This window comes from Chrysochloris asiatica, unplaced genomic scaffold, assembly GCF_000296735.1.
Source record: "Chrysochloris asiatica unplaced genomic scaffold, ChrAsi1.0 scaffold00037, whole genome shotgun sequence".
NCBI classification, from domain to species: Eukaryota; Metazoa; Chordata; class Mammalia; order Afrosoricida; family Chrysochloridae; genus Chrysochloris; species Chrysochloris asiatica.
In genome coordinates, this window is record NW_006408555.1 from 21,353,562 (window position 1) to 21,365,277 (window position 11,716).

At 38.7% G+C, this 11,716-nt stretch overlaps 1 protein-coding gene across 1 annotated transcript in view; it reads right to left on the reverse strand.

The window, feature by feature from the left end:
• Nucleotides 1-1,511: 1,511 nt before the first annotated feature.
• Nucleotides 1,512-11,716, reverse strand: part of LOC102831452 (cytochrome b5 type B-like) — a 74,658-nt gene continuing 64,453 nt past the window's right edge. Inside the window, exons 4-5 of the mRNA XM_006860206.1 lie at nt 5,893-5,921; nt 1,512-1,602 (exon numbers count right to left, since the gene is read on the reverse strand). Of these exons, the coding sequence (XP_006860268.1) occupies nt 1,512-1,602; nt 5,893-5,921 (120 nt within the window). The remainder of the gene's footprint in view (nt 1,603-5,892; nt 5,922-11,716) is intronic.

The following is an 11,716-nucleotide window of genomic DNA, read 5'->3' on the forward strand; positions in this document are numbered from 1 at the left end:
TTCTGAAATAGTTTGGATAGGCAGACACTGGTTTGCTGGGCAGTTTCCTGTCTCGTCAAGGCCCTGGCAAGCTGGAAGAGGGGGAGGAAATACTGAATCTGGTCCTTCTTGAACCGAGCTGCTCCCTGCTGGATATGACAATGGCTCAGAGGCAGACTGGTAATCCTCAAAGGAAGAGGAGAAACTCAATACTGTCGGCAGAAAACAGCAGTGTACTGTCTCCTCAGGTGTTTCCAAAGGGAAAATAGTGAGTCAAATATGCCAGAGAAATCCCTGAACCAAAAAGAAACAGTTAAAGAACTCGAAAAAATAACCTGATCCTCAATGAAACACAGATCCTAGAAAAAAACTACCAATTTTATTCTCAGTGGTACAACACAACAAAATCAAAAGCGGGAGCCTGAGAGGTAACATACAGAGTAGTGGAAAACATCCATATAGTCTCCCACGTTGAAATGCCATTTTTTATTACACAAGATGTTTCATGGAGGGGCGGGGAACCGGGACAGAAGATCAAATACTGATCACCCTGTGATCATAGTGGGATAGCAATTTTGTAAAATGAGTCATCTAAAGACTTACTCATTCATAAACAAACAAAAAGAACCACAAAAGTCCCTGGTAAAGCTCTATACATTTATAAATTTCTACTTTACCAATAAAAGACGGCTGGGGGAAAAAGATGCCTAGAAATTCATGCTAAACTGAAGTGAGGGCGGCAGCCTTTGGTGTTTTTACTGAATTCCTAGTGATTGCCAATATTTTTCAACAAAATGTTGTCAGGTCATATCATCCCAATTCATTCCAGCTTTCCCTCTGTCTCCTCTTACCCCACAAAAAAATCAAAGGGAAGTTGAGTTTTATCCAGCACCACTTGGGGAGAATAAGGGCTGAACTTGTGGGGTGAGGACAGCTGGGGGGAGAGCATGGAGTAGATAACCAGAGAGCGTGGTCTGCTTTTAACGATACAAACTAGGAACAAGACTGTTTGGAAGTTGTGTTTTAAGCAGCAGGTAGACACTTCATGAATTAAATCTCTTAGCCAAATTAAGACAAATAATAGAATGAAGCCAGAACTGTAGGAAAAAATACAGATTTACTTAAAAGCAAAATGGGAAAGAAAACAAACTTTTAAAACCAGTGTACTGCCTCACTAAGCATGTCTAATGTACATTTAAAATATTGGAAAGCAGGCATTCTTACCAAAGGGCAATGTATGACTTACAATCATTAACAGAAGCTGTTAACTGTAAAGATACTTGTGGAAAGCAGTGAAGGAAAGAAGGCTTGTTAAGGGCACGGAAAAGTGAGCAGGACTTTGGGAGCGAGGCTCTGAGAAATGCAGGACATGGGCCCTCAGTATGAGGAGGATATCTGGTCTGCTGTCTTGGCTCCAAGGGGTAAGAATACAATTGGCAGGATTCCAGAAGAGGGCAATTCTGCAACCCCTAAAGCAAGTCTCTAGTTTCACTCACAAGCGGGTGTGCTTCACAGACTGTAACAAGGTCTCTTCAGGAGGATCTGCTTTCCGCCATGTAGTAACGATACAGGAAACCTAAGAAAATAGCGCCTAGGATGGGGAAAACCCAGTATGACCAGCAACTAGAGGTAGGGGAGAAAGCAATACAGTAAATATTTCATACCAAACACTTGCTATCTTCCAGCATTCACATTTTAGTATTCTTATGGGCAAAGATTCTGTATTTACTTTTGGAAATTTAACTGCTTATATCATACAGTAATTGAAAAAAAATCAGATACTTAGACTGGATTAACAACATTGAACAATAAAACCCAAAAAAGGGCAAAAGCAGGATGTGCAGTGTGATACCAAAGACAAAAAAACTATACCCATGCACCTCCACGTGTGCACTTATACAAACAGTGGTTGTTTCTGGGTCATGGGATTATAGGTAGTTTAGTATTTTCTTTTGTTTTTCACATTTTATTCAAGTAACACTAATAAACAGGAAAAAACACCAAGCACAATTATAAAATAAAACAAAAGACATTTAAACGCTACACCATTCTATTCAATTTGGAAACAGATGTATCTAAAACAGCTATTATGTAGATTTTCTGTCTCACATGTACTTTCCAATTGAATCTTCACTACAACTCTATAATACAGGTACTATTATTATTCTAAGATTGCTGGTGTGGTGCTGTGGGATAATAATGCACTGGACTGCAAAGTCGGTTTGAACCACAAAGTCGCCAGTTCAAGCTTACCAGCTGCTCCCTGGAAACCCTCCACAGGGTCACTATTGGATCAGAACCAACTCGACGGCACTTAACAACAACATTATTATTCTCACTTTATACACAAGAAATAGAAGCTTTGCACTCAAAATTAGTTAGTAAGCAAGCCAGGCAGTCTGATTCCAAGCCATGCTTTTAACGTCTAGTCTGGACACTAATAAGGATAAATATACACAGAGAAAGAACGTACTGACAATTATAATAAAGTTAATCAACTGACAGTCAGCTAGAAAAAGTAATGCAAGAAATGTCCTTAGGAATGTCAAGATGGTAATTATTCTCCTCCAAATTATTATTCCTCTTTTCACAGAGCTTATTAACATTGCTGGTTTAGTGCACATTTCTTCTCTAATTCAAATGACCTGGCTGTCCCTTTATTTAAGACATAGGTAGCCTTAGTATTAACAGGTTTTGAAGCCAATAAAACCAGCTGAAGTGCAATAATAAAAATTATTCTCCTGCCTAAACTTGCCTAACATTTTGTACACCTAAGTATGGCAGAAGACTGCCCTGGACACGTTAAGAATGTCAGCCAGGGAGCTTTGTTTAAAACAAAACAAAAGGCAAGCTGGCACCTATCACTATAACATGGCACATGAGAGCTCTAAAGTACCTCTTTATTAAATAAATTCAAATCTCTTCGAGAACCACCACACACACAAAAATAAAACTAGAATTCTTCAGACAACACTGAAAAAGAGAAATGCTCCAGTGTAAAAGATTGCTGACAAGTCACACGGAACCACTGACCAAAATATGTATCTTGTTGTTGTTAAGTGCCATCATGTTGGTTCCGACCCATAGTGACCCTGAACAGGGCTTCCAAGGCTGTAAATCTTTACAGGAGCAGAATAGAATGCCTCATCTTTCTCCTGCAGAGCAGCTGGTAGTTTCGAACTGCTGACCTTGCAGTTCGCAGCCCAATTTCGTAACCACTACGCTACCAGAGCTCCTTATGTATAGTATTATGAATATTCAAAAACTCGTAGTTTTCCTACAACTCTTCAAATACTTAACTTCCACTGAGCACAGAAAGGAGCAATGGATTTATAATGCATCAATGGGGATTTAGGCTCAACAGTAACTTCCTGGTCGTGAGACAGAACTCTCATGAGATTCATTAGGTTATTGTACATAGTTCTGATTGACTGACATATTCTGTTTTTTAAAAATAAGATTTTATTGTGTTTTTGGTATAAGTTTTCACAACAAATTAGGATCCAATTTGACAATTTTGACACAGACTGTTTAGTGATATTAGTTGTATTTTCCATAAGAGTCAACATTCTCTTTCATTCCATTCGGACGATTCAGTTTCAAATAGTGTATTTTGGTTTGATTTTGTTTGTTCATTTTGTTGCTATTGAGAATATACAAGTGAAGATTCTCTGTAGGACCCCACTACATGAATGTGCCAGTCTTTACTGACCCGTTGTATTAATAGATGATCTCTGAGTTGTTTCTAGTTTGTGAATACACAGAATGCTCCAATGAGTATTCCTGTACAGGCTTCTTCTTGTACATATGCACACATTCCTGTTGAGTTTACCCCTAGGAATGAATTGCTGAGTCAAAGTTATTCATATGGTCAAACTGTCTGGAGAATGTCAAATTGTTTTCCATAGTGTTTATATCCATTTATGTTCTCTTCTGCAAAAGCTTAAGTGTTTTAGTGATTCACGTTCTTAACCAACTCCAATTATTTACAAAAAGTTTACTGCTGCCAGTCTGGCTGTCATTGTTGTCGTGTGCTGTGGAGTGAATTATGACTCACAGCAACCCAGTGTAAGGTTTGAGAGAGAGGTTGGTGGGTTTGAACTCGCAACCTTGAGGTTACCACTCTGGTGCTTATCCTCTAGCCCCACACCAGGACTCCAAATCCAGCACCGCCGTTGTGTGCCGTCAAGTAAGTTCTGACTCACCAAGAGCAGCTGGTGGGTGCGAACTCCTAACCTTGTGGTTACCAGTCTAGTATTTATCCTACAGCGCCACACTAGGAAACAAATCTAGCATTAGGACACACCTTTAACGTGTTTTAGTCAGGTGTCCTTTACTCACTCACAGCGGTCTCCAAGTACAACTCCAAGTCCTGCCTTTGATATAGATTTGCTCATTTATCCATTTTCATCATTTCTGCTGTTAGAGAATTTCCCCTTCAGTCTGGTAGGCACTTCTGTGTTGACTACTGATGTGAATCCCTTTTTACATGTGCATATATTTTTGTTTCTTCTAAAGAATACCTGTATATATCTTTTTCTCATATCCTACACTTTCTCTTTTTGGTGAAAAACATATGTATAACACTCAAATTGCCTCTAAATTTTTTGTTTTGTTTTAAATCACTTTGTAGGAATTAGTTATGCATTCTGCATAATAATTTGAAAATCAGTTTTGTGTGCAACATAAATGTATTTTAAGTTTATGGCTTGCATTTTCATATTCTTTATGGAGTATCTATGAAAGTCCTTAGTATAAAGGAAGCTAAATTTACCAGTTCCCTTTAAGTCTGTGTTTTTTATACTCTGTCCACCTCAAATAAAAAACACTCAATATTTTTATGTGGAAAAGAAAGATTTTTCTCTTTCTCTGAAGTGTTTTAAGTGGAATCTCAAAAAAGATGGAGCAGATAATCTACATAATTTCTGTAAAGATTTTTTTCAGGCCAAGGATTTCATCGTCATCTCAAGTAGACATTTCAACGACCAAAGTATCTGGTAGTTGTTGAGTCAATTCGGACTCGTCCCGGTGACGCTGTGAATGCGGAGTAGAAGCACTCCAGAGGACTTCCAAGGCTGTGACCTTTCAGAAGCAGATGGATATGCCTTTCTTGCAAGGCCCCTTGGTTTGTGTTTGAACTGTCAACATTCCATTTGCGCCACCCAGAGACACTGAAGAGGTGGCAATTTAAACCTTTCAAAGCCAATACTGCTGTTTCATTAATAGTACTACCACCACAAGGGGTATATTTTAAGTAAATCTTTGCAAAAACCCAAATGCTTGCATATGACTGTGATACATAATTCTTTCTTCTGTAGACTACAGAAGATTTCTGAGGATGCCGTGAAGTTGACAGTGAGGCTGAGCTGCAGAGACTGAGCGCCTGACTGGCTGCATGTAGAGCTACCATTTTTCCACGTTCATCCTGGTCTCTCACTGAGTGAGTGTGATTCAATTTATATCACAACTCAATTTAAAAATCACTCAAGGCATGAACTTTAAGATGATTAAAAATGGCCCAAACTGTAAAAATTAATTGCCCTCATGTCAAGAACAATGGAATCTGCAATGACATTTTGGCCAAAAAGAATTTACAGTCAAACTCTTTATTTTATACATGTATGTTTATGGAAGAACCTTTCTCTAGACATTGCCCTATGGCCACCACTGTCAGAAAGTGGATTTTGAATCCCAGTCACCCTACAGGACAAAGGAGAACTGCTCCACAATGTGTCTCAGGCTGTAAATCTTTACAGAAGCAGACTGTCCCATCTTTCTCCCAAGGAGACGCTGGTGGGATACCACCACTGACCTTCTGATTAGCAGCCCAATACTTAATCCCCTGTGCCACAAGGTCCCCTTGCCAGGCATTAATAGAGCATAACAAAGAAGTCCAATAAAGAGATACTCTACCTTGTGCACCCATTATTTTTCGTAGTGTCCTGAGGGAGATGCATAAATTCAAAAACAAAAACAAAAAGAAAGAAAATTAACACAGTTTATATAAGTCTTCTTGAATATACATATAAAGTTAGAAGCTAACAAAATTTCCATCTTTCATGTATTTTGATGTCCATGAATCTATAAATGATTGGTGGGCTGAGAATTATATTTCTGATAATATATGTCTTGGTGAAAGTCCATTAATGAAAACATAAAGAATTGACCTAAACTTTTTTAGACATTAAAAAAAAAAAAAAAGTAATACAAATGATATTGAAATGGACTAATTGGAAGTTATAAGGCATATGCCTAGTTTATTTGGGCCTGCAATTGGTAGGATATGAGAACAGAATGCTCTGAAAAAATATATATTTAAAAAAAACCCAAAAGCCGATTCTATGGTTACATATAGATCACTTGTGAAGTGTTAACAGACCATGACATGGAGACTTTATGGTTCACTCTTTGAGATCATAATCATTATTATGAAAGACCCTTAGGGCCCAATTCACAAGGAAAAGGTGGATAATGAAATTGAGAAGAAACACCAAAACAAAACTTTTGACAGTCTCTTAATCAACACCTGGATGAACCTTGAAAGCCTAATGCTAAGTGAAAAGAAGCCAGACTGAAAAGGATCACATAATTCCATCGTATGTGACCTCTCCAGGAGAGGCAAATTTCCTAGGACTTTGGGAAGGTCCAATGGCAGGTGACTACTAGCGGGCATAGGGTTTCTTTCTGGGGTGATGAAAATCTTCTCAAGTTGATTGTATGATGGCTGCATAACTCTGTGAATACAGTAAAAACCACTGATGTGTTCATTTTAAATAGGGAAGTTATATGGCATGTGTTACTAAAAATTTTCTACTCAATTTCAGTAACTATCAAGTGAAGGTGCTGATTCCATTAACTGGCCTGCTAACCTATAGCCAGAGGTCAATAACTAGTAAGCATAGGTAACTGTTGCCAAAAGTATCACCTTTGCCAATACGTAGATAATATGCCAGGGTGTAAAAATAGAACATTAACTCTGATTAATCACAAATTTCAATATTCATCATGAATTTCTAGAAACCACACATAAACCCAAAATACTAGCCTCACTGCAGCTGCGCTGATACCCTACAGAAAAGAATACAGCTGTCCCATAGATTATAGCTGGAAAGACTGGAATCTTTACAGAAACAGACTGCCACATCATTTTCTCAAAGAGTGGCTTGTGGATTTGAACCATCATCCTTAGGTTAGAATTGAACATTCAACCACTGTACCATTAGGACTCTTAGAAACCATACATTCTGGCCTAGATCACTTTAGAGTAATCTCTGAAATGGATTTTAATATCATATATTTAAAGCACTGTTATGCAAATAAATACATGCCCCAAGACTGAAAGAAATTAGCTGACAGGCAAGGGAAACTTCTAATCGAAGATTTTAAACAAATCATATTGATACACCACTCTAGTTCTTTGAGACTTTTCTTATGCTATCCAGGACATTTCTGCTAGAATAGTATAAACTGGGCTAATTAAAACATGCTGTCGGTCAATCTTGGAGAAATACAATCATCTGTGTGACAGATTTGGGAGGGTGGTTAAGTAGTGATGTTGTATATAACAAATTAATTTATAATACTGCCTTTTAAAATACTCCATTATAGCCATCACAAAAAAACTTAATTCCATCAAGAAAACATCATCATGTTTTTATATACATATATGCCAATGATTTAGAGAATAATAAACAGTAGTTACTATCAATAAAACTGGGATAATTTGAAAGGCTTACATGAGTGCATTAAGAAGCAACACGTGTGTTAGGATGTCTAATCTACAATTACATCCAAAAGCATATACTTCATATAAATGGAGTCTCTAGATTTCAAAGCATTAAGACTATTACAACTAAAATGTGTACTTAGAGTAAACCATAAACAAGGTAATGAACAAGAGACAGGAAGAGGGAGAAAGGGAAGGCGGGGAAGAGAATGGGAAAGAATGGAAAGGACCTTAATATGCCGAAATTGTTAACATAGTGTCTAATAATTAATCAGAAACCTATATAGTGTTTTTGAACTAAGAATTGCCTAAGTGTCCCTGTTTTAAGATCATTACACCCCTGGAGGCAAAAAGATCAATTTGTCTACCATATTACAGAACAGAGACAAGGATAAGTACATTCTCTCTGTACGATGCTCACAGTTGAAGAAACACCAAACTACAGTGACTCCACTTATAATCAACTAGAATGAAAGAGTTGTTTAAGGTACTGCTCTTAGCAGCCAAGTCCCTCAGCCAAGCTTGGGAAGAAGCCAGATAACGTTATTTTTAATTTTACAAAATTAAAAAGAAAAACGTTCTATTAACATACATCTTTCCTTCAACTCCACCTTCCTGTTCCCTCTACATAGTCCCCAGTCCTCATTTCCACTCCAAATCTCTGCCATCTAAATCTAATGGATGCTTACGTGAAATCCCTGCCGTTTATGACTGACTTTAATTTATACCTTTGGGTGTTCAGGCATATCTGGCTGGTTATGTTCTTGCCCAGATTTCAATTTATATGCAAGATTTGTGGCCAGTGGAACAATGACTGCTCTCAATCTTATAAACTGGTTACAAATCGGGGTGCGTACCTCAAGGTCAGCAGTTCAAAACTACCAGCTATTCTGCGGAAGAAGATGAGGCTTTCTGCTCCCGTAAAGATTTACAGCTTCGGAAACCCTGTGCAGGTCACTATGAATCAGAATCGACTCCATGGCACATAACCAACCAACCAAATCTTAGACATAGGAGGTAGGAACAGCAAGGTTTGACTTTTGTGACAAGAAAGCAGATCAAACCTAGAGTTCTGTGAGCAAAAGCTGTACCACATAACTCATGCCAGGAGTTTGGAATCTACTTGTAAACAACAAAATGGCTACAAGGTGACTCTGATGTTTTACTCAAAACTAAAAGAAATGAAATGTTTAAACACAACCAGTTCTTAAAGTTCCAGTTTTGTTAAGGCTTTAATTCTTCCATAAAACAAACAACAGCTACATTAACAACATACAAGTACTACACATTGCCTTTTTAGAATAAAAGAAATTATTTCACAAGGCCTGGGTGACCTTTTGCGAAGCTGCTCACAACTGAAATGATGTCCAGCAACAAGTTCAATGATAAATCAGTTTCCTCACTTGTGCAATGAACGGTTTAGACTAGATGAACATGAATTCTAAACCCTATTCAATTAATTCTGACTCAATTTCCTCACCCAAGGGTATTTTAGCAAAATTTACAAGAGCCATCTTTAAGAGATTGTAATTGTGGGTCGTCGAGGTGGTTTCAACTCACAGTGACCCTGTACAGGGTTTCTGAGGAGCAGTTCATGGATTTGAACCGCTGACTGTGCAATTCAAATCTACCTTATGATCCTGTGTTTATCCAATAGCGCCACACCATGATTCAAAAGACTGTTGCTGTTTAATGCTGTCAAGTCAGTTCCGACTTACAGAGACCCTGTATAAGGTTTCCTAGGAGAGGCTGGCGAGCTTGAACTGCTGACCTTATGGTTCAAACCGACTTTGCAGTCCAGTGCATTAACCCACACCAGTCCAGGACTCCTTCAAAAGATTAGTGAGAAGGAAGTATCATTCTCCCATGTCTGGAAAGACTGAAGCACTATCACACAGGGACTGATCCATGTAACACCAGGTATATGAAGGTGTGTTCTTCCAGATACTCTGTGGAGAAGCACTGTACCCTTAACACCGATCCTCTTCAATATGCCTGAGACAATGACAAACAAAGGTCCTATGGCAACAACATGTAGGGCTGGTATTTCAGTGGGGATGGTTTTCACCATGAACTCTGTTTATAAGAACATATGAAAGAAGAACACACACTTGAGGCATGTGTCCTTAGTAACCAGGATATAAATGTAGGAAACTAGACCACAATCACAATTATGATGCATTAAAACATCTAGACGAAGAAAGTGTAAGTATATTTTCAGTCTAAATATGTTTAGACTTTCAAAGATTTAAAAGAAGAGTCATGGGCATATATGGTGCTTGTGTTTTACTATGAAATTGGATGCTTGCTATTCCAAGAGGATTCCAAGTATCTAAAATGGGAAGAAGTAGATTTTGAGTCACAAGACACTTGAACAAATTTAATGTCTATTTGGGTGACCCGGTACAGTGTTCACAACTCTTATATTTAGAATATTGTTGTATCTCTCTACCTCTCAATTTATGAACTTTCTCCTTCAAACAGAGCTGAAAAAGGACTCTGGCCCACTATACAATAAGCCTTATAGCCCTAACTACCACTCTATGCATCATAGAGAATCTGAGTGCTGAAGGTACAAGATTTCAACATTTTACAGTCCCAACTATGACACGGTCATGTGGTACAGATCTTGAGAACAAACAGTTTTCTCGTAAAGCTATGTATTAAAATATACAAGCTATTTAAAACCATTTCTTTCTAGGCAAGAATACATCATGATGTGCAGTTTTAACAATTGCTGCCTTGAAAAATATATCCCCAGTCAGCCTGGTAATGAAAAAAAAAAAATGTTCCCTTGTAAGCTAAGGACAAAATTAAAAGATGAAAAATACTCCCTAAAACAAATTTCTATACAACTCTCTCAAGACCCCAGTGCAATAAGACTGATGATACCTCACTGCAGAATAATATTCAAACATTTATAGGATGGTCTGTACGGGGCTCTCACAAATGAAAAATATTGAAGGGCTGATTTGAAAAGGGTGTGACTTGTCCTTGTGACCTCTTGTTTTAAAAAAACTGCATATCAGACTTCCAGCAAGATGGAAGACTAGCAAACAAAACACACGGACCCTCTACAACAAAGATTGCTGTTGTCAAGTGCCGTCGAGTCGGTTCCAACTCATAGCAACTCAGCATAGGGTTTCCGATGAGCAGCTGGTGATTTTGATCTGTCAACCTGTCCAATGTTTATCCCATAGCACTACACCAGGGCTCCTACATAACAAAGATACGCAAGACAAAAGATGACACAGATGAAAACTCTGGTACCCTGACCTTCAGACGAAAGCTTAAATAGATACATGGAAGGCTTGATGGGAGGAGAGGCCAAGGAGGAGCGATGAGAGAGGGAGGGAGACTGACTGACCGACCAGATGCGGCCTGGCAGAGTAGATTTTCATGGGCAACAGTAAAAGTATGGTTTTGTTTTTTGTTTTTTTTCTTACAATCCCCTAGAGACCAGAAGTATGGCCAGCTCCCACCCACATCCATCCCCCAGTAAGACCCTATTCTCTGGGAGTTCCGAGCTGTAATGGGTGGAAGTCATACCAGTGTGAGGTGGTAGCTGAATGTGCCATTATGGTGCCTACATTCAGGCGGTTGGAGTCCAGAACTACAAAACCCGGAGAACCACCAGACCAGCATTTAACCAGTCACTCTGCCGCCAGTTTCCCTGTGATCCTAACAAAAATGAAACCAGCTCCATCGAGTGCCCCCATAAACGACTTTCGTATTGAGTACCTTGAACATACAGAAACTCTGCTGTAGCATCATCCCTTCACAACCACCTCCCCTCTGGGTCCAACAAATGAATGGTTTGATTTCACAAATAAAACAACTTCACAATGTCCCAGAAACAAAAGGCAGTTTTAGCTCACACAAACAAGAGAGAATGGCTCAAACAAATGACCAAGATGCAGAGCCAGAAGACATTTCTGAGAAAGAAAAGGTAATGGTGGTGGTGGTGATGTGCCGTGGAGTCGGTTCTGACCCATAGCGACCCTGTACAGG